Source organism: Pantherophis guttatus, chromosome 4 (genome assembly GCF_059756535.1).
Source record: "Pantherophis guttatus breed Tessera chromosome 4, ASM5975653v1, whole genome shotgun sequence".
NCBI lineage: Eukaryota > Metazoa > Chordata > Lepidosauria > Squamata > Colubridae > Pantherophis > Pantherophis guttatus.
The window spans coordinates 135,260,308-135,280,854 of NC_142066.1; the positions used below are offsets into that span (position 1 = coordinate 135,260,308).

Genomic DNA, 20,547 nt, shown 5'->3' on the forward strand with positions numbered 1-20,547 from the left:
ACAGCAAGGGTCCAGCACCCACTGTCTCAGCCCCGGCCCAGACCAGTCAGGTGATCCCTCTGGGCGCACGCACAGGAGGCGGCAACTGCACAGGGACTGGCATCCCAGTGAAAGGGAAATATTCACTGACTGCGTTCCTGGGTGGCTGCCTTTCACTTGAATGGTCCTTGTTCCCCACCCTCGCATGGGAAAGCCATGGCCACCAGCAGCTCTGCCACCCTTTCTTCCCTCCCCTCATCCCTTCCTGGGTGTGGAGAGAGGGATGAAGGAAGGGAGGAAAGCAAGGAGATAAGAAGGGAGGGAGAAAGGAAGGAACAATGGAGAAGGAGAAGGAGGGAGACAGGGAAGAAGGGAGGGAGAGAGGAGAGAGGAAGGAAGGAGATGGAAAGAGAAGGAGGGAGGGAGGAAGGAAGGAGAGAAGGAGATTGGAATGAGAATGAGGGAGAGTCTGAGGGAAGTTCTCCCTTAGTACTTGGCCACCAGCAGCCCTGATGCCCTCTCAACCACCCCCTCCTCCTGGCCTCTCCTGGTGGTCTCCCATCTTATCGTTGAGGATGCTTTGCTTACAAAGCTGGATCTCCTCACATGGAGAGAAATGGGCCTCCCTCTGACCTACGCACTTTGCCCTCCCACAACCACCATGAGTAACCTGGCCAAGGAGAACGAGCACAGCAGCAGCAGCAACCTCAAGGGGGCATACGCAGCTGGGCGCTCTCTTGGGGAAGCGGGGCTGTGTTGCAGGGTCCCAGTGCTCTGGGAGCTCAAGGGCTGGATTGGGTGTTGCCCTTCACTGTTCAGGGCTCTGGGCAGCCCGTGCTGCTGTCCAGGGGTCCTCCGTGTGGCTTGATAGGGATGGCAAGCTCCTCTGGTGAACTAGGCTTTGGCACTCACACTGGTCTCTCCTTCCTCTGCTGGGGATAATGGATCCCCCTCTTTCAGCCTTGCCTGGCCCCCCCATCGGAGGTGGAGGACAACACTGCTGTATGTGGAAGCATGGAGGAAAAAGTTTGCAGGAAGCAATTTCTCCAAGACCGACTAGTGCCTTAACAGATCTCTGGAGAGGAGGATGGGGTGACGGGAGCTGCGTGAGGGAAGGCTGCCCCAACAAGCCAGTATCTGTATCACACACAATTGGAGACGGCCAGCCTACCTCGTGCAGAACTGGGGAATGCTGCTTCCCTGCCTCCTCCTCTTGCTCTCCAGAGATCTGTCACGGCAGACATTGGACTCGGAGGAAACTACTTCCTGCAAACTTTCTCCTCTGTGCTTCCACACACAACAGGGTCATCTTCTGCCTCTTGCTTTGCTGGGAATGGGCACTGGCCAGGGAAATGCCAACAATGACTGAGGTGTGGAGAAGAACATCTCCTTTGGTGTGCTGTACACACACACACACACACACACACACACACACACACACACACTTCCGAGGTTGGAGAGTTTTATCAACATCTGAGCTTGCAAACTTTCAATCATGCCTGAGTTTGGGGAGAAGGTCCTCTCCTTCCTCTGTGGATAAAAGACCCCAAACTTAGAATGCGGTGGGTGTGGGTGTGCACATGCACGCATGCGCTTGGCTGCCAGCAATTTGGGGAGGCGAGCTTGTGGGGCACTGAATTGTCCCATTGTCAAGTTAGCCGGTGCAACTTGTTATGTCCCGATCCAGTTGTCCTGAGTCAGCTGTGCCCATTGAGCAGTGTTGAGCCGCCCACGCCCACCTAGTCCTGGCGATCTGGCTGTGACACTCAGCCATGCCTACCCAGCCACACCCATCTGGCCCCTGTGAGTTGTCATAATCTTACATACAACTGGCCCTTTGAGGGCAATCATAATACTGATGCGGCCCTCAATGAAATTGAATTTGACACCCCTGTCCTAGTTGATTGTTAAAAAATATGTCTCAAATAAATCTGGTAGATTTCCCCCCCCCCTTGTATAGTGGGTCTATAAATAATTATAAAGCTTCTCATCTATACTTGATATATTTGGTATATTACTATTTTACACCACAGTTTCCGATATATAGAAATCTAATATCAATCAAGTCAACCTCATACCTGTTAGCTATTTTAAAAAAATCTGTTAATTGGTATCCCAAAATATCCCCCCAAAATAAGTTAATCTTCAAAGCCCTCCATTAACAGTCTATTATGGTGCGGTGGCCTAGAGGTAAAGATACTCACTTCTGACTCAGAAGGTTGAGAGTTCAATCCTAGGCAACAACAGATGCTCTATCAGGGCGCAAAGAGAAAATATCTACTGCGAACTTGTAGAAGTTCAGGAAGGGCATCTGGCCAGTAAACGCTCAGCTCCATTCAGTTGTCCTGATTCCACCCGGATAAAAGGGATTACAGGAAAGTAAAAAAGTGTATTTAACTCACAGAAACTCCGCTAACGGCTTCTGATCTCTTACAAACTTGTTTAAAGCATTATCTCTAAGCAGTGCATTTAGTTTCACCATCTCTGCCAACTCTTATCAGTTTCAAAATTGATTCTTCAACTGTCGGTGCTTTTTCTTTTCAATATTTGGGATAAATAATCCTTGCTTTTAGAGTTTTTTTTTTTTCCCAAAGAGGAAACTTTCAAGATAATTCTATGGCTGATTGTATATGTTCTTACATTTATGAGGCACCCAATGGCCATATGTGGGGGGGGGGGGGCAAAAGTCCTACTAAGCAGGTATATACAAAAGCATGAAAGCTATTGCTTAAAAGCATTGTAAGCCGCCCTGAGTCTCCGGAGAAGGGCGGCATATAAATCAAACTAATAAATAAATAAATAAATATGTAAATGTCATACCATTATTTCAACAGTCATTGAAGCTATCCTGTTGTCGTTGTAATACCACTCTACTTGGAACTGCCTATATACTCAGAAGCTACCTCTTAGGTCCTTGGTTAGGGCTTGAACTGTTAAGTTTTTACCAGTCCCAGACTGTGAATTGAATTGAAGATTAAATCTAACAAAAACAATAATAAATAAAAATAGCATTATCAGACAGGTGTTTTCTTTTTTCGCAACATTGATGCTAACCGTTGCATACAAATTCTATTAGATTCAGACACGTCAACATTTGTGTTATGGATATTCTGCACTTAATTTTGAAAATGTTTGGGTAGAAATCTGTGATGCTGAGTCCATCACAGAATTTCTAGATTGATACATTTTACAATCTTCTCAGTATGCATGAAGTAGAGAAATCATCAAATCTTCACCATTACTGTTATGGTAGCAGAACATAACTTATCTTCTTCAGACTTAGCAACTAAGTAGGGTCAAGCTTGGTTTGTGCTTGAATGAAGATTACGAGGGAATATTGGGCCTATAAATAGGCTGGGAAATTTAAAAATACATCTTGGAAGACGGTCAAAACAAATATTGTGCTGTTTTTAAAATAGTGGCAGTGGTAGTAATTGTATTTTATTCATTCCATTAATTACATTTGATTCTCAGAAACTGTCTGGAAAAGTCCCTTCAGTTTTCATGGCAAGGTTTTTTTTTTAGAAGTGGGTTGCCATTTACTTCTTCCTAGGGCTGAGAGACCTAGCTGGTTTTGTGCTGAAGGCAGGACTAGAACTCACTATCTAACTGCAAAAACTGGCTCTAGTATCGTTGTCAACACTTTACAAAAATAGGAGCAAAATTAACGTATTTTTTCCTCTAACCTAGAAAACAACTTTTAAATTCCACAGTTACATATTTCTCCTCTTTTTTTCCAATTTGGCACAACTAATTTGCTTAGACTATAGCCTAAGCCGGGTGTGTCAAACTTGATTTCATTGAGGGCCATATCAGGGTTGTGTTTGACCTCCGAGGGCTGGGCTGGGCGTGGCCAGGATGGGCATGGTCAGCTTAATTTCACTTGTGTCAGGGGCGCCTGTGGCAGCCCAAGGGGTCTGCCAGCGAAAATGGTTTCCCAAGCTCCGTTTTTGGCTGCCACGGCTTCCTGCCACCCTTTGCCAGCAAAAACGGAGCTCGGGAGGGCTGCATGCAGCCCACCTGAGCTCCATTTTTGATGGCAGAAGTACCCCGGGCTGGTTCTTTGCTGTTTCCAGAGCAGCCCCGTGGGCCAGATCTAAGTACTCCACAGGCCGGATCTGGCCCCTGGACCTTGAGTTTGACACCGCTGGTCTAAGCACATTAATAGCAACATTGCAGAACCAACTACTAATTTGAAACATGGCCTTCTCTAAATACACTTTTAGCCCTCTGCCCATTAGTTTTCATGTGTGATGGGATAGCTCAGTATCTTCCTGCTGTGGATTTTGCGTTACATTGATAACAAAACAAAGGTAGATACAACTTATATAAAAATGGGCAGGAAATGAGATTGCCTTTTTCTGATTTTAAATATATTTATTTTGTTTTATCATAAAAGATAAAGTGCAAATCAGAAAAAACAAACATACAAAAACATACATCCAGCACTAACAACAACGAAGAAAATTTTTTTGATGTGTACAGAAGGAAAAAAGGTGCCTCAAATATTATTTTTATGAGATTACCTTTGCTGTATCTCCAGGTCTTTGACTGAAAAAGTCTTGTGCCTTAGTATTTCCTTTCCCAATTAAAAGCCAGCTGATAGGAGGGTGAGGAGATGGGCTAAAGGAAGAAGGGAGACCCATTTAGGCCTAGCTCAAGAACTCTGATAAATATGACATAAAAGATGGTGATAAGAACTCTCAGATAGAATTGCCTGAGGTGTTCTAAAGTTACTTACTGGAAAGATAAGAACATAGGATGTGCCCTGCTCGATCAAACCCCAAGCACCTCTGGTCCAGCAAGCTGTTCAAACCACTCCACCAAGAAGCACTCTAATCTTCCAGCTGTTGTTCCTCATAGGCAACGAAGCTGGTAGCCAGCATTACATCTCACAGTAATGACTTCTAAAATTTAATTAGAAGAGGAGATAAAAATAACCCTTTTATGGGCTCTGATTCTTCCAGGATTCAATTTCATTGGGTGAAATATCTCAGATTCTTCTCTGATTGGAGCATCAAAGAGAAAAAAGTGGAACAATCAGAGTGCTGAAAAGATATAAGTCCTCGTCTTTTTTTTGGCAGCTCCAAGAGGACCATATGCTCACTCTGCATACTCTATGCAAACTTTACTGATATCTTGGAATGAATACAGCTGTATTTTTCATTCAGAGATTATTTTATGTGAGATTTTTTTAAAGATAGCTTTGATGACAAGGTGTAATATATCAAAAATGCACAATAGCTTGGTAAATCCAGCAGGGTGTGAGAGTATTAAAGGAAGTTGCATTCTCCTTTTACCTGTGATTATATACCTGCAGAATCCAGCCATTCCAATGCAGAAGCTGCAAGACATTCAAAGAGCTATGGAGTTGCTCTCAGCCTGTCAGGGCCCAGCCAAGAATATTGATGAAGCGACCAAACGTAAATACCAGTTTTGGGACACACAGCCTGTACCCAAGCTTAGTAAGTTTATTGCTGGTGACCAGATTTAAACAGCATTGGTTCTTTGTTTATTGGGGGAGGCTTGTATTTTAACAATGTATAAAACAGTTTAAAGTATAGTTTATAGTTTAAAGGGACATGGTGGCTCAGATGCTGAGCTTGTCGATCGAAAGGTCAGCAGTTCAGGGGTTCGAATCCCTAGTGCCATGTAATGGGGTGTGCTCCTGTTACTTGTCCCAGCTTCTGCCAACCTAGCAGTTCGAAAACACGTAAAAAATGCAAGTAGAAAAATAGGGACCACCTTTGGTGGGAAGGTAACAGCGTTCCATGTGCTTTTGGCATTTAGTCATGCCAGCCACATGACCATGGAGATGTCTTCGGATAGTGCTGGCTCTTTGGCTTTGAAACGGAGATGAGAGCACCTCTCCCTAGATTGCGAGGGGAACCTTTACCTTTATCTATAGTTTACAGATCACAAAAACTCACCTCACATACAAAAGAGCTTTAAGATTAAGTTGAAAACAAGCTTTACCACCAAATAATTAATGGGAAGATTGCCATTTGAAAAACTATGTAATTTTAACATTAAACTACTATAAGATTTTAAGCAGTAAAGAGTTGAATACTTTCATGCCAAATTTTCTAAGAATTTTTTTTATTCATTTCAGTGTATAATACCTATAATTCCTTGACAATTTATATCTTAAACCTCAATAAAAATTCTTCAGAAAAATATTCCTGGTAAAATACAGAAGAATCAAATAAATTGTTTTCAAGTGACAATAAGCATTTTAAAATTTATTTTTCAAGAATATGAAACAGTTTTAATTTTATTATTAAGGTTATTATAGCTCTCCGCTTAAGATATCTTAATTGCTTAATTAAGATGCCTTAATTAAACAATATTATTGCTGTTTGCAGGCTCTGCTTTGCTAGCCCATCACTTCTTTCTGAGTTCCAAAAGCCTTCTGCAGAACTGTTCCCTAACATAAATAGTAATTGCTTTTCATGTGGCATCTATAGTCCAGGAGGCTGTATTGCATTGCAATTGCTTCTCTTTGTAAAAGCAGAAACACTCAGGAACATATTGTGGATTAGGAAATGACATGTGTGTACTGAATTGCTCCAGTTATAGATAAGAAAGATAATGCAATTATACAGTGGTTAATTTAGAAATGTTTCCCCAAATGTCTGCAAGGCTTATATTTGTGTTACTATATTTTGAATTTCTTTTTTAAATGTTATCATTAATAAGTTTTCCAAGGTTTGATTTCTATGCTTTGTATTGTTCTGATCTCTGAGAAAATAAGATCAGTTTTGAAATAGCAATAGAAAGAAATAATGGATCTTTAAACTGTAATAGCTGCTCTGAGAATATGGGCATTGATTAATTATGTATCATTAATATTAGTTTCTAATTGCATATTGCAAAAATATCCAGTCAATTAAGGTTGGTTTTTTGAAAGCCTGCCATATATTTCATTATAAATCTCTCTGGTAGACAATTGTGCATGAGGTATGGAAGAAGAGATTTTTAAATTAACAGATCTCCGGTATGTTACTAAAAATAGTTCCTTCTTTAATTGGAAAAGTTAGATCAGCTGTTTGAGTCTGAATTCAATCTAAAATGATTCATCTTAAGAAGTTGTTTATTGCAGTCGAAGAAAAGAAGCAGCAGGTAGTATGCAGTTCCATAACATGTATTAAAATTCTGTAGAGATTGCTATTCCCTTGACAAAATTAATAATTATAATACAATTAAATCTCTAGGAAATAAAGTGACATTATTGATAATTTAGTTGACATAAAATGAATTTGGCCATGGATTTCTTGTCCATGCTTGACTTAATTTTTGTTTACTATACCTTCTCTCAGCTTCCCTAAAAACCGAAAAAATGATTTTAAAACTTTCAAGCTTACCTTCTTTTTCTCTAAGGTGAAGTTATAACATCGCATGGTGCTATTGAACCAGATAAGGATAACATACGCATAGAGCCATATTCTTTACCGCAGGGTTTTACTTGGGACACGTTGGATCTGAGCAATGCTGAAATTGTAAGTAGAGTTCCTTGTGGTCTTTTAAATACAAACCTGGTTTCGTGTTTGTGTATTTGTGTGTGTATAGTTGTGCATTCTTCCAATGTAATGAAATTGCCAGTAGACATGAATTGGAGAGACACAGAAGTCCTCTCCCTACCACATAGTTCTCCGTCTTATTTTGGACCAGTCTGTTAAGATACCATTTGTTTTTCTGGGGAAGAAAATAGCAAAAAACACCCCTCTTAATGCCCATATACTCAATTCTTAATTCCCAGGGGAAAATACTGAGCTACAAAATTGAAGTGAGAGCAGAACAGCTGAGATGCAGAACAGAAATGAGAACATTTAATCCTCTGGATTTTCATTGAAAACTGATATAACTGACTTTGCCCACTCTCCAAGTAGCTAAGGAATAGTTTTAATCACAGGATCTTACCGGACTTATCAACCAATGTTAAGAATGAGAGCCAGGGTGACATAGTGGTGAAGGTCTTGGACTAGGAGTGGAAGGACTGGATTCTACTCTCAGTTATAAAAGCTCATTGGGTGGCTTCAAGCTAGTAATTCCCTCTAAGTAGCATAGCCAACAATGGACTGTGGAAGAAATAATTAAATCTCAACTACGTTGAAACCAAGAGGGTGGAAAGAAATAGACATTGTGCCTTATTCTCTGGCAGGGTGGATTTGATTTAAATCGAGTTGATTTAAATCATGATTTAAATCATGATTTAAATCACTAGTAAAAAGGCTTGATTTAAATCAACTCGATTTAAATCATAATTTTTAAAGAGCAACTGTCATCTCTGCTACTCCTTTGACCCACTGTTGACTCACCGATAGTCCCAGTGTTGCAGAATATACAGCCTCATGCTACATTACTAAGCTCCATTTATTCATGCTGAATAAACTAAATTATTTATGTACCTTAAATAGAAAACTATCTTACGATAGATTTTTACCCCAAAAGTTTTTTATTAGAATAAATTCGATAAAAATAAAAAAAATCAGATTTAAATAAAAAAAATCAGATTTTTTTGATTTTTTTAAAAAAATCATTGATTTTTATCTACCCTGGTCTCTGGTGAAGCTAAGTATATGTCTTTATATGAAACAGGCCTCTCAATTGCGTCCCTTCAGGTCAGAATTCCTGTCCCCCTCCACTCGTTCATTGATGAGTTTGATTTGGCTAGTTAGACTGTTTCTCTTAAGAGAAGAGTCAGGTGCTCAAATTCAGAGCAAAGTGAAAGCTGTTGGATTCAATAAATTGATGGTTTCCTTCCACCCCTTTTTTCCAGTTAAAGGAGTTGTACATGCTGCTAAATGAAAATTATGTTGAAGATGATGATAACATGTTTAGATTTGACTATTCACCAGAATTCCTTTTGTGGTGAGTCCCAGTTTCCATATACATCAAGGGTGCGTCTGTGGAGAAGTAATGATGTCATTTGCCTGTTCTCTTCTCAGCCCTTTCTCCTCATCTCTCTTGCTAGACAGCAAGGAATTTAAGTGATTTTTTTTTTCATATTTGATGTTTAGAAAGTATACAGCACAGCACAACCCAACCTATGACCACATTTGGGACCAAAGTTTCCATTGCTAAGCAAGACAGTTGTTAAGTGAACCTTGACCAATTTTACAACCTTTTTTGCCTTGACAATTAAGTAAGTCAGTGCAGGTTGTTAAGCAAACCCAGCTTCCCCCATTGCTTTTGTTGGAAGCTGGCTAAAAAGGTTGCAAACAGTGATCTCTTGACCCCAGGACCATGCCAAACTCCTCAGTTTTGATCAAATCACATTGATTTGATCTCTGAGGATGCTATGACAGTCGTAAGTTGAGGATCAATCTTAAGTCACTTATTTCAGTGTTATTATAACTTTGAATGGTTACTAAATGAATGGTTGTAAACCGAGGACTCCCCGTATTCTATAAAAGGTAAGACCTAATTGTTACTTTCACACTTCTTTCTCTCTTTTAGGGCTCTTAGACCGCCAGGTTGGCTTCCGCAGTGGCACTGTGGCGTCAGGGTATCGTCCAATAGGAAACTGGTGGGGTTCATCAGTGCCATTCCGGCACACATTCGGATTTATGATAGGTAAGCCCTAACTGATTAGGAAATTAGCTGGGGCCTCTTAGATTTTTTTCGAATCATTTGCACGAATTTTCCTTTATCAAAAAGGTTAGATTTGGAAGAAACTTTAAGGGGAAACCTTGGTGAAGTATTGAAAATGTTTTAAATATCTCAAGCTAAAGTCCTTGTCCATTTACTCCAACAATTAGCAACTTTTTCTGTGACAGCATCATCATGCAACATCTGTAGAATTTATTGCTATTTTAAAACATTGTCTTCCTCCTCTTTCTCTTTCTTGTCAGCTTTTAATCTTGGAGACCATCGCTTGTTATCTATCAGTACCTTAAGCACTGTGGTACAACCACACTTACATCTCTGTGCTTTTTTTACTCTACTAATGATGTTTATTGAGAATATTCAGAATTAATATTGCCATTTCAGCATTTTTTTTCAGAAGTATTGGAAATTACTGCTAGAGTATTAAATTATTACAGAGTTGGAATTATAATCAAGATCATCATCAAAGTACTGCAGCAATACTTAAAAGAGAGAAAGTTCTCATCCAATTATATACTGGAGCACATTGAGGAATGCTAATCAAATTCAGCCTTATGTGTTTTCCTACACTGCCCTGCATATGTTTACACATGTGTATGCCCAAAGCACATATTCCCCCAATTTCTTGTCCTTTGTCTTCTACTTATGCCCCGGTATAAAATCCAAAACATGTTCTTACCCTTAACTAGTTTTTAATATATTTCTGAAATTTGGCTGCTGACCATTAATTTGGAGAAGAAAAGGTTAATATGTTTACAGCAGCAAATGATGTTAAAGTAGCAGGAAGAGGCAGACGTGCAGAAATCACAGATAAATATTGCATCTGCCAGAATCAACAATTCAACCGGTGCTCATAATTTCTGTAAGATATTCAAGCCCTGAGCAAGTAGAATTGATATTAGTATTTAATATTTAAAAATCTAAATTAGTGGCTATATTTGGTTCCCAGCAGAAAATCCCTCAAAGCAGAAAATAACTACCAGATCAACTTTTCCCCCTTTAATTTACTTCTGTACAACCAACTGTAACTTCTTAAATATGGGAAAGGTCAAATCATAACCTTCTATATGTAAGGGATATGGGAGACAGTTTTACTGTATTTATTTATCTCAAGTACATAAAACCCACAGGGAATCCTACACAGGGCTGCAGAACAAGTTGTAAAATTTATTCAAGAAGTTATCTCTGACCCAAAACATAAATGTATCCCAATTCAGCAAACCAGACTGAAATATTTCATTAAAAATCATAACATGCAGTGTGCATAGGCAATTCAAAAATGTACTACCCAGAATCCTTCCGTATAAATAGTTTTACCTTGCTTTGCTATTTTTTACAAAATATTATGTATGTGCATCTCCTTGGGAAAGAGAATACTAAAAATAAGGACTCCCAATATGAATTCAAAATACTTTTTGTTTATACAGCTAATCCCCCGGTTACGAGCGTTCATTTAACGCCCGTTCGCAATTACGAGATAAAGGCCCCCTAGTGTTTACAAGCAAGTCCCAAAATTACGAATGTAATTTTTATGAATCTGTCTCGTCCCTGCCGCGGTTACTTTGCTTTTGAGGCAGAGGAGAGTTGATGGAAGCATCTGGGTGTGATAATGTCACGCGAGTGACATTACCCATCCTCATTTGCAGAGACTGGGTGCCTGAACTCTCACGAGATCACGGACCCCAGAAACATTTATTCTCAACAAGAAAAGGGTTTCCGGTGCATGTCTCCTGTCCCCACCCCCCCATCAAAATTCCTTTCCTCTACCACTGGGACACTTCTTGCTGAGATGGAGACATGACAGAGACTGGAAGCTTCACAGAGGGATTTGCTCCATTTTGAAATGCCCTATAGACGCCTATGAGGCCTTTGAAAACAGAGGATTTCACCCCGTTTTCAAAGGCCTCATAGGAACCTGTGAGGCTTCTGAAAACAGAGGGATTTGCTTCGTTTTGAAACACCTCATAAATGCCTATGAAGCTTTTGAAAATAGAGGGATTTGCTTCATTTTGAACTGCCCCATATATGTTTATGGGGCCTTTCAAAACGGAGTGAATCCCTCCGCTTTCAAAGGCCTCATAGGCATCTATGGGGTGTTTCAAAAGGGAGTAAATCAATTCAAAGGAGGTGTGGGAGGAGTAGGAGACAGGCGCAGCAAACACTTTTCACATCCTAGACTTAGAGCTTCCATCAACTTTTCTCTCTCTCAAAGCGAAAGAAACCACAGCAGAGACAGATCTTTGCAAGGTGAGCCGGCATGACAGGGAGGGGGAAGCATGAAGTATCTTAGTGGGTTGGGAAAACCTTGGGAGCCATCACTAGCCGCCCCCCATGGCCTTCCCTACCCTGAGATACCTCATGTGCACTTAACGAACTGCACATTAAATTAGCAAATGTGTGGGCGAAAGCAAAGAGTTACGAGATTCACTCCCATGAATCCTTGAGATACAAATGGAATGGTCAGGCTCCATTACATTCGTAACTCAAGGATTACCTGTACAGCCGGAAAACAGTAACATTTAGAAATATAGCCATGTGCTCTTCACAGCTTGTAACGCTACATATTACACACAAAATAGATGTTACTTCCAGAGTAAGAAAATTGGTAGCAATTCACTGAAATAATCTCTTCATTTTTTATTTTAAATCTTCTTTTAAAAGGTACAAAAATTTCATGCACTAAAATAGTAGGTCCTGGGAAATGAATCATTTTTTTTCTTGAAAAGGTATATAGAAGCTAGAATTATGAAAATAATTTATTTTTCCTATTTCAAAATGTATTGCTAGCTGAGAAGACTTGGTAGTTGAAGTCCATGTATCTTAAAGTTGCTATTGTTGGGAAACACTGGTGCAGAAGCATAATCTTTTCACAAAGCTCCATTAGTAACTGGTTGGAGAAAGTTGTAGAGCAAAGACAAGGTTGACCCCAATCTCTTTCTTGTGACTCCAGGACTTCTCCAAAGATGGCGCTTCTGAAATTAGTAGCAAACCCATTCATAGGCGCCATGACACTTTCCACCATCTTTAAAACAGAGAATACCACAGAGTATTAAACCTCTAATTCATTTAATTTAGCTATTGTGTTTTGAAAAATAAACAGCATTTTCCCCCAAATTTAAAAAAAAAGGGGGGGGAATAAAACCTAAGGTTCTGTCCCCCTCTATGATGATGATTGATTATGATGACAGTGACAATGACATAGATGTAGTTCTTTCTTTAAAATAACACTTCTTGAGTCTTGATTCAAAAATTTCCCCACTTCTTCTGTAAGAAATATGTTTTCTGTAAAATTGGGAAGAGTTGGTCAGTAGGATAGGTAATATTAGTTGGACAATTTGTACTTCAAAAATTTAAGCAATTACTTATATATTTTCTTTTAATAGTGAGAAAAAAATGGTAGAAATTAACTTTCTGTGTGTCCATAAAAAACTACGATCAAAGCGAGTAGCCCCAGTCCTGATCCGTGAAATAACCAGAAGAGTAAACTTGGAAGGAATTTTTCAGGCTGTTTACACTGCGGGAGTTGTCCTTCCCAAACCTGTAGCAACTTGCAGGTAAGCAAAGACGTTATTTTTTGAGAACTTACATAATTTTTGTTATAAAAGAGTAACCAAAACTCACCTTATAAATTGAATGGTCAGTTTAACTTCAGATTGGAAGGATTTTATGCATTAAGGAGGTATTTCACATTACAGTACTGGCAGTGATGAAATGAGAGTTAGCCTTTCTGCCTTTCTAGAAAATGTATGAGCTCCAGTTGTGAAACTCATGGCTATTGTGAACATCTGCAGTTTCCATGTCAGTATCACAAGATGGAAGTACAAAAAAGTGGAAGTTGAGGTATGGTTCCTTATCTCCTCACCTCATTTCCTTTAAATATTACAAAACTTGTGGTTGATCTTTCATAGCTAGATTCTGATTGCCTTACTTGCATTGTTTTAAGGATTTAATCCACTTGAAGTTTTATTTCAGCGCTGGTTTTATTAGATACTTTGTGAGACCTAGCCTAAACACAAAGTCTAGTAAACAAAACCAAAAGCATTGTGAATAGGTAAAAATGATTTCCAGTCAATAAATGCACAGTCTGTAAATATAAATTCTTTTGAGATTCCTAATGTATTTCAAGTTAAGCAGCCTAATAAAGTTATAAAGTTGATTCCCCCCCCTTGTTTTATTTTAATAAATATAATGCAAGTATCCATGTAGGCTATAATTTTTGCATCTATTCCATTTTCTAAGCAGAATGCTTTTTTTCTTCCTCTCCCCCTTTGGCTTACTAATTCACAATATAATAGTCTCAAGCCCTCTTGAATATACAGTTGTCTTCAATTTACAACCAAAATTGAACTCAATTTTTCTGTTTCTAAGTGAGATGATTGTTAAGTGAATTTTGCCCCATTTTACAATATTTCTTGACACAGTTGTTAAGTGAATGGCTGCAGTTGGTTAAGTTTGTAAGAGTTGATAACTGAATCTGGCTTCCCCATTGACTTGGCTTGTTAGAAGTGTTTGCATGACTCTGAGACATGGTTTTAAATATGAGTCAGTTGCCAAGCATCCTAATTTTGATCACATGATCGTGGGGATGGCTGCAACAGTCAGAAGTCTGAAAAACAGTCATACGTTGCCTTTTTCAGTGCTGTTATAACTTTGAATGGTCACTAAATGGTTGTAAGTCAAGGACTATCTGTATGGCCTTTATAATCAATCTCAGACAGGCCACATGATAGAAGATTATCAACATGTTGGAAACATGACTCCTCATTGCCTGGAGTCAATTTGCCAGTGTTATTAAAAATAAAAAAAGATGCTAATTGGATAACAGATATAAATATTTTAAAATTAAGCATCAAAGGGGTGAAAACCTAGTGTTCTTTCAAGGGTTAATCACTACAAGGAGACAGCATAGACTATGCAGAGAACTTACTGACTCAGTCTAACATGCTAATATAATGTCAATTTTTATTCAGTATGGTTTCCTTCAAATGTACAGGAATTAAAAGTCTCTGTTGATTATGAATTTTGAGAGTCGCAGTTCTGAAGTCCACAGGATTGGTGAAGACTGGATTGGTCTGAAGCAGTGTTCCTCAAGTTCAGCATGTATAGAAATAATTGAATTCTTTGCTATACCTTGATTTTATTGTCTGCATTTCTTTTAAAAAGTTATTTGACAGACGTGCAGGATAAATTATGCATTCAGGTTATTCTATTTCAACTAAGCTTCATCTAAGCTTCATATTTAGGGGCAAGTTCATTTGGCAATATTTTGTGTAGGTTGTACTTATGGCTTTATTAAAATTGCAACATGCCAGTTATTGCAGCAAAGGATATAAATATTTTTAAATAGTTGCCTTCATTTATTTATTTATTTATTTTGTCGCATTTCTATGCTGCCCAACTCCCAAGGGACTCTGGGCGGCTTACAACAAAGAATAAAACAATGCAAACAGTCCCATAAAAAATGTTAAAAAGAAAAACATTAAAACATTAAAAACTTTAAAAACGTTAAAACACATGCACTCCAATTCGTGGCTGGGTCTCGCAAGATCATTATAATGAGATCAACGGACCCAGGCCTGCTGGAAGAGCCAGGTCTCCACCGCTTTGCAGAAGGCCAATAGGGTGGGGGCGGTCCGGACCTCAGGAGGTAATTGGTTCCAGAGAGCCGGGGCAGCCACAGAGAAGGCCCTCCCCCGTGGGCCCGCCAGCCAACATTTTGCTGACAGGACCCGGAGGAGACCAACTCTGTGGGATCTTACCGGTCGCTGGGAGCTATGTGGTAGAAGGCGGTCTCGAAAATAGCCTGGCCCTGAGCCATATAGGGCTTTAAAGGTAATGACCAACACCTTGAATTGCACTTGGAGACTAATAGGGAGCCAGTGCAGCTCTCGGAGAATTGGTGTAATGTGGGTGTATCTAGGCGCACCCACTATAACTTGCGCGGATGCATTCTGGACCAACTGTAGTCTCCGAACACTTTTCAAGGGTAACCTCATGTAGAGCGCGTTCAAAGTCATACTTGGCAGAAAGTAGATTTTGGGGTGTGGTTTTTTTTGCATATTTCATTTCTTCTCTCAAAGATACAAAATACAAAAAGGCGCCAAGAAGATATAAAAACATATAGCAATGAGGATTTTTAGTTGATTTTGTTTTTGTTGTTTTCTTTAAGTTTCGGTGGAATGTGATAAACATTTGCAGCATATATTTAATAGTAGGATCTTAGCAAAAAATCTTCCAAAAAATTAAGACACATATCAGTGAACTAGCACAAATCTGAAAAATACATTTAAATAAATTTAGTTTTGTGCTTTTGGCATTCCTAAATATGTGGAGAGAGAGGATGATGGTCTCTACTACCATATGAATCAAGGAATATTGCCTTTTAGCACAATTTAGAAGATATCACTGCCGTTTGTCTGAAATGGTATTGGGGAATGGTGGCTAACCTTTTTTTCCTTGGGTGCCGAAAGCATGCGCGTGCGCACGATAGTGTGCGCATGCGTGCCCACACCCATAACGCAATGTCCCATGCATGTGCACCCCCCACCTTGTTTTGGGCCTAGCAGGTCTCCCTGAAGCCTCTGGAGGCCAGAAATGACCCGTTTCTGGACTTCCAGTAAGCCTGTTTTTTGCCCTCCCCAGGCTCTTGTGGCTTTCCTGGAGCCTCCAGGAGGGCAAAAACGTCCTCCCCCAGCCCTCTGGAGACGCTCTGGAAGCAGGAAACAGCACGTTTCCAGACTTCCAGGAGGCCCATTTTTCGCCCTCCCAGAGCCTTCACGTCCTGTACTGGCATCCAAACTGGCCGCGTGGAGACTCCTGGGAGGGATGGGCAGTGTGGCGGGCCAGCTGAAAATCAGCTGGCCGGTGCACACACGTGTGGTGGAGCTGACGTAGGGCAACAGCTTGTTTACCCACAGATATGGCTACACATGCCACCTGTGGCACGCGTGCCATAGGTTCACCATCACAGGTCTCCTGCTTGATCAGGAGGTTGGACTGGAAGACCTCTAATGTCCTTTCCAACTTCATTATTCTGTTATGAAAGGGCCAAGGTTGCATTTCTTGCATTTCCAGGAAAATTTGAAAAACCCCCACCTATTTCATATTCTAAATTATTCGGCAATAACGAATAAGATTTTTGAATAGTTTGATTGCATATAAAGGAACTTCTTATGTCTCTTTCAACAGCAGTGGTACGAATGATTAATTATAATTACTCTATTCCAAGAATAAATCTTTATAATATGTAAATATACACCCTGACGGGTCTTTTGTATATAGTTAAGAAAATGTCCCATAATGATAGAGCTCAATTTCTGATCAGTTGTTTAATGACCATTTGGATCATAGTCTTGTGAAGTGTGCTTTTGACCATTGGAATGTGTTGTACCTCACTCATCCCTGTGGTCACATGACTGTATTTCAGGCACTTGACAACCAGCTCACGTTTACAATTGGTTGTAGCTTCTTACAATTACCTGACCATGATTTGCAACATTTTTTGTCAATTTCTCAGACTTGTTTCCAGTTTCTGGCAAAAAGAAACCCTACCCATTTAGGAGAATGCATTTGCACTTATAACCATGTGATTTGTTTAACTGGGGTAAATCAGGTCCAGTTATGACATCATGACTTGCAATTGTTGAGGACTACCTGTAAATATTTTCTATGTGTAAGGACAGAGCTGAAATGCAATGATAATTCTAACTTCACTCATTCAGCGGCCCTCCAGCTGTTTGGGATAGGAACTTCTGTAATATGCAATGACTTTGAGAGATGGTCTCAGTACATTTGGAAAACATCAAATTAGATGAAGCAGATATGCAGCTACATAGTAAGCATTAATCTTAACAGATTCTTATTTCAGAGTAGACATGGATAAAATCACATTCTGAAATAATATGACCTGAGTACCCTGGAAGATCTGAATTGGAAACATATAGACTATAGGAAATAATCTAAGCTAAGGTCAGTTTTTTGGGTGGATTGGGCATAAAATTAGTATGGAACATTTTATTATTATTTGATGCAACAACAATAAAGAGTTCATAAAGAACATTCTTAATTTCAAATCTAAAACCTCAGCTATTTCCCAGACTAATATTGTCTCTTACATTGGCTACAGAAATTAATTAATGTAAAATTAATTTGTTGAAAAGAATGTAAATGCACTAATTTTTCCAGATACTGGCATCGGTCGCTGAACCCCAGAAAATTGGTAGAAGTGAAATTTTCTCACTTGAGCAGAAATATGACATTACAGAGAACAATGAAGCTCTACAGACTTCCTGATGTAAGCAATGCGTCCACCCAGAGGACCCTCATTCTCACATCAAAATAGCCTTCTGTCCCTTCCAAGGCAAGCTTTTCATTTGGGGGAGGCAGTACTGTGCAAAAGGGGAAGGGATACAATGGTTGTTGGGCGGAACTTCCAAAGAATAGATTGTCCTGGAAAAAGGAGTTGCGTATGTAGGCACACCTGGCATCAGAAGACATTTTATGTAAAGATGTGGATGGTTGGAGAAAAAGTACTATTTTCTTGAATATATGATACTTTATGTCCTTATTTGAATATACTAATTATTTTTTGAGCTCTTGAGGAGAAGGCACATTATAAGAAGATCTTGAGAAGTCACATTATAAAAATCTCTCTGGTACCCATGGAAAGCACTTAATAGTAATAGTGAATTCTAAGGCAACAAAGCATGATATAGTTGAATTCTTTTAGTTCAGAGGAATTCCTTTGATAAGCATGCAGAGAGAGAGAGAGAGAAGTTTATAACTGATTGTGCTCTTTCTTTAATATTTAGTAATTGTTGAGAAGAATGAATGGAAGTGTGTGCAAAACACTGCTTTTGATCAGTTGAGTATGTATACTAAGCTTCCAGAAATGCTCAGTGAGAAAAGTTTGGAACTGTAGTCCCAATGCCTCTTGATTGTTGCCTCTGGCTGAATACTTTCCTGTTGATGACAGCCTACATGAGGTATTAGCTCTTTGAATTTCTGTCTTCTTTCATTATAATAAGGCCACAAAAACCTCAGGCTTGAGACCTATGGAACGAAAAGATATCAAAGCAGTGCAAGAGTTGGTTAACAGTTACTTGAAGCAGTTCAATCTTGCTCCTTTTATGGACGAAGAAGAAGTGGCTCACTGGTTCCTGCCTCAGGATCATATTATTGACACCTTTGTGGTAGAGGTGAGAGAGAGGCCCCTCCCAGCTTCCTTTTCCTACTGAAACTCCTCCCATATAGAAACCTTTCCTCTGTTGTTTTCTTTCTAATGAGGTTTCTGTGCTTGATCGGAGGGCTAAAACATATATAAACTAATTTGGGCCAAAATTTGTTTTGTAATTTCTCAAAAGGGTTCTTTCCCCATAACCAGAGGCTTAATCTTTTTTTCTCCCTCTTGCAAATGTTCCTGAGGCTATTTTTATTGTTGAGGGGGTGAGGGTGAGAATGGAAGTTGGAGACTTCCAACTTTTTGTAGGAGATTGTTGTTTTTAGTTACACACCTTCTTTTCATTCTGATGTTCATAATCCCTTCACACTGGAACAGGAGAGTGCATAAAACAAATATTTGTCACTGAAGAATAGAGCATTGGTTGGAACATCAGAGGGATATCCCAGGTTCAGAAAGATCCGAGTTAGTGTTCAACTAAAACTGGATGGACTCGGGTTCCTTGCTCTGCCACACTATTTTACATTGAATTATCACAACCTGTAATTTTGCAGATCAACTGGGTGAATTAAGAGGTATAATACTGTAGAGTCCTTTGCTTGCATTCCTTCATGTTTTTTTTCTTTCTTTTCCAGAATTCAAATGGTGTTTTAACTGACTTTCTGAGTTTCTATACATTACCTTCAACAGTCATGCACCACCCTGCTCATAAAAGCCTCAAAGCAGCCTATTCCTTCTATAATGTTCATACAGAAACCCCTCTCTTGGATCTAATGAATGATGCACTCATTATAGCAAAGATGGTAGGTAATGCAATAGTTCCTTTATTTTCATTTGTTTGGGTTGTTTTACAGAGGAGTGAAGTTGGCTTAAAGCCTCACCGATTTACTTGCTTCAGCAAGAGCAGTACAACCTCTAAGCAAGTTGCGATAATGTTTTCTTTGCCCCTTGGAACTTTTTGTTTCAGCCTCGTCCTCGATAGGAAAGTGTTAAGAGGCACAGCCTCTGCTTATTCAAAAACCCTGTGCTTTCCTTTCAGCCCCAGATGACTTTGGGGTTGCACGTGGTTTTTCCAAATCAAAGCTTTATATCTGGGTTACTTCGGTTACAAGAAATGAAAAGTCATAGTCAGATATGACTTCTATGACCTACTGTAGGAACGTAGCAGAGAAAAAGGTTTGTCTGTGTTGTGTATGCATTGTGATCATTACACAAGGTTACTAATGATGTTAAGATTTTCAGGTTCTAAACTGTAAATGTATAGAGTCTTGTGTTGGTTTGGTTGACGTTTCTGAGCTTTAGTGTGTATGCTGTTGCAATCTATATGTTCCTGGATTGTGTTGATGTTCAGTGTGTTGAGTAAACTCATTGCTAAAAATATAAAACGTTGCTGATTTATTGAGTTTGTTGTTTGGAAGATACAGAACCATTAGTATAATGTTTGGAATGTTCTTGGTTTTTGATGGTAGTTAACATTACTCATGCAGCTGCTTCAGCTTCTTTTTTTTTTTGAAAATTACACCTTCTACAAACAGCACAAATGTCCAGCCAAAGAAAAGCATGTTCAATTGGCTGCTTCCATTCCTTGCTATAGGGTGTGAGGGGAATATCTTTTCCTTTTTTCAAAAGCCATTCTCGTTTCATTTTTCGTACATTAGAAGAATCAGCACCACACTTAACAGAAATAGCAATAGCATTTAGACTTTATATACTGCTTCTCAATGCTTTACAGCCCTCCCTAAGTGGTTTACAAAGTCAATATATTGCCAGGGGTGGGTTCT

At 39.4% G+C, this 20,547-nt stretch overlaps 1 protein-coding gene across 1 annotated transcript in view; it reads left to right on the forward strand.

The window, feature by feature from the left end:
• NMT2 (N-myristoyltransferase 2) overlaps positions 1–20,547 on the forward strand; it is a 43,149-nt gene that overhangs the window by 18,013 nt on the left and 4,589 nt on the right. The window contains exons 3-10 of the mRNA XM_034402205.3: positions 5,300–5,444; positions 7,360–7,478; positions 8,759–8,850; positions 9,439–9,555; positions 12,972–13,142; positions 17,773–17,881; positions 18,615–18,785; positions 19,402–19,569. Coding sequence (XP_034258096.1) covers positions 5,300–5,444; positions 7,360–7,478; positions 8,759–8,850; positions 9,439–9,555; positions 12,972–13,142; positions 17,773–17,881; positions 18,615–18,785; positions 19,402–19,569 — 1,092 coding nt within the window. The remainder of the gene's footprint in view (positions 1–5,299; positions 5,445–7,359; positions 7,479–8,758; positions 8,851–9,438; positions 9,556–12,971; positions 13,143–17,772; positions 17,882–18,614; positions 18,786–19,401; positions 19,570–20,547) is intronic.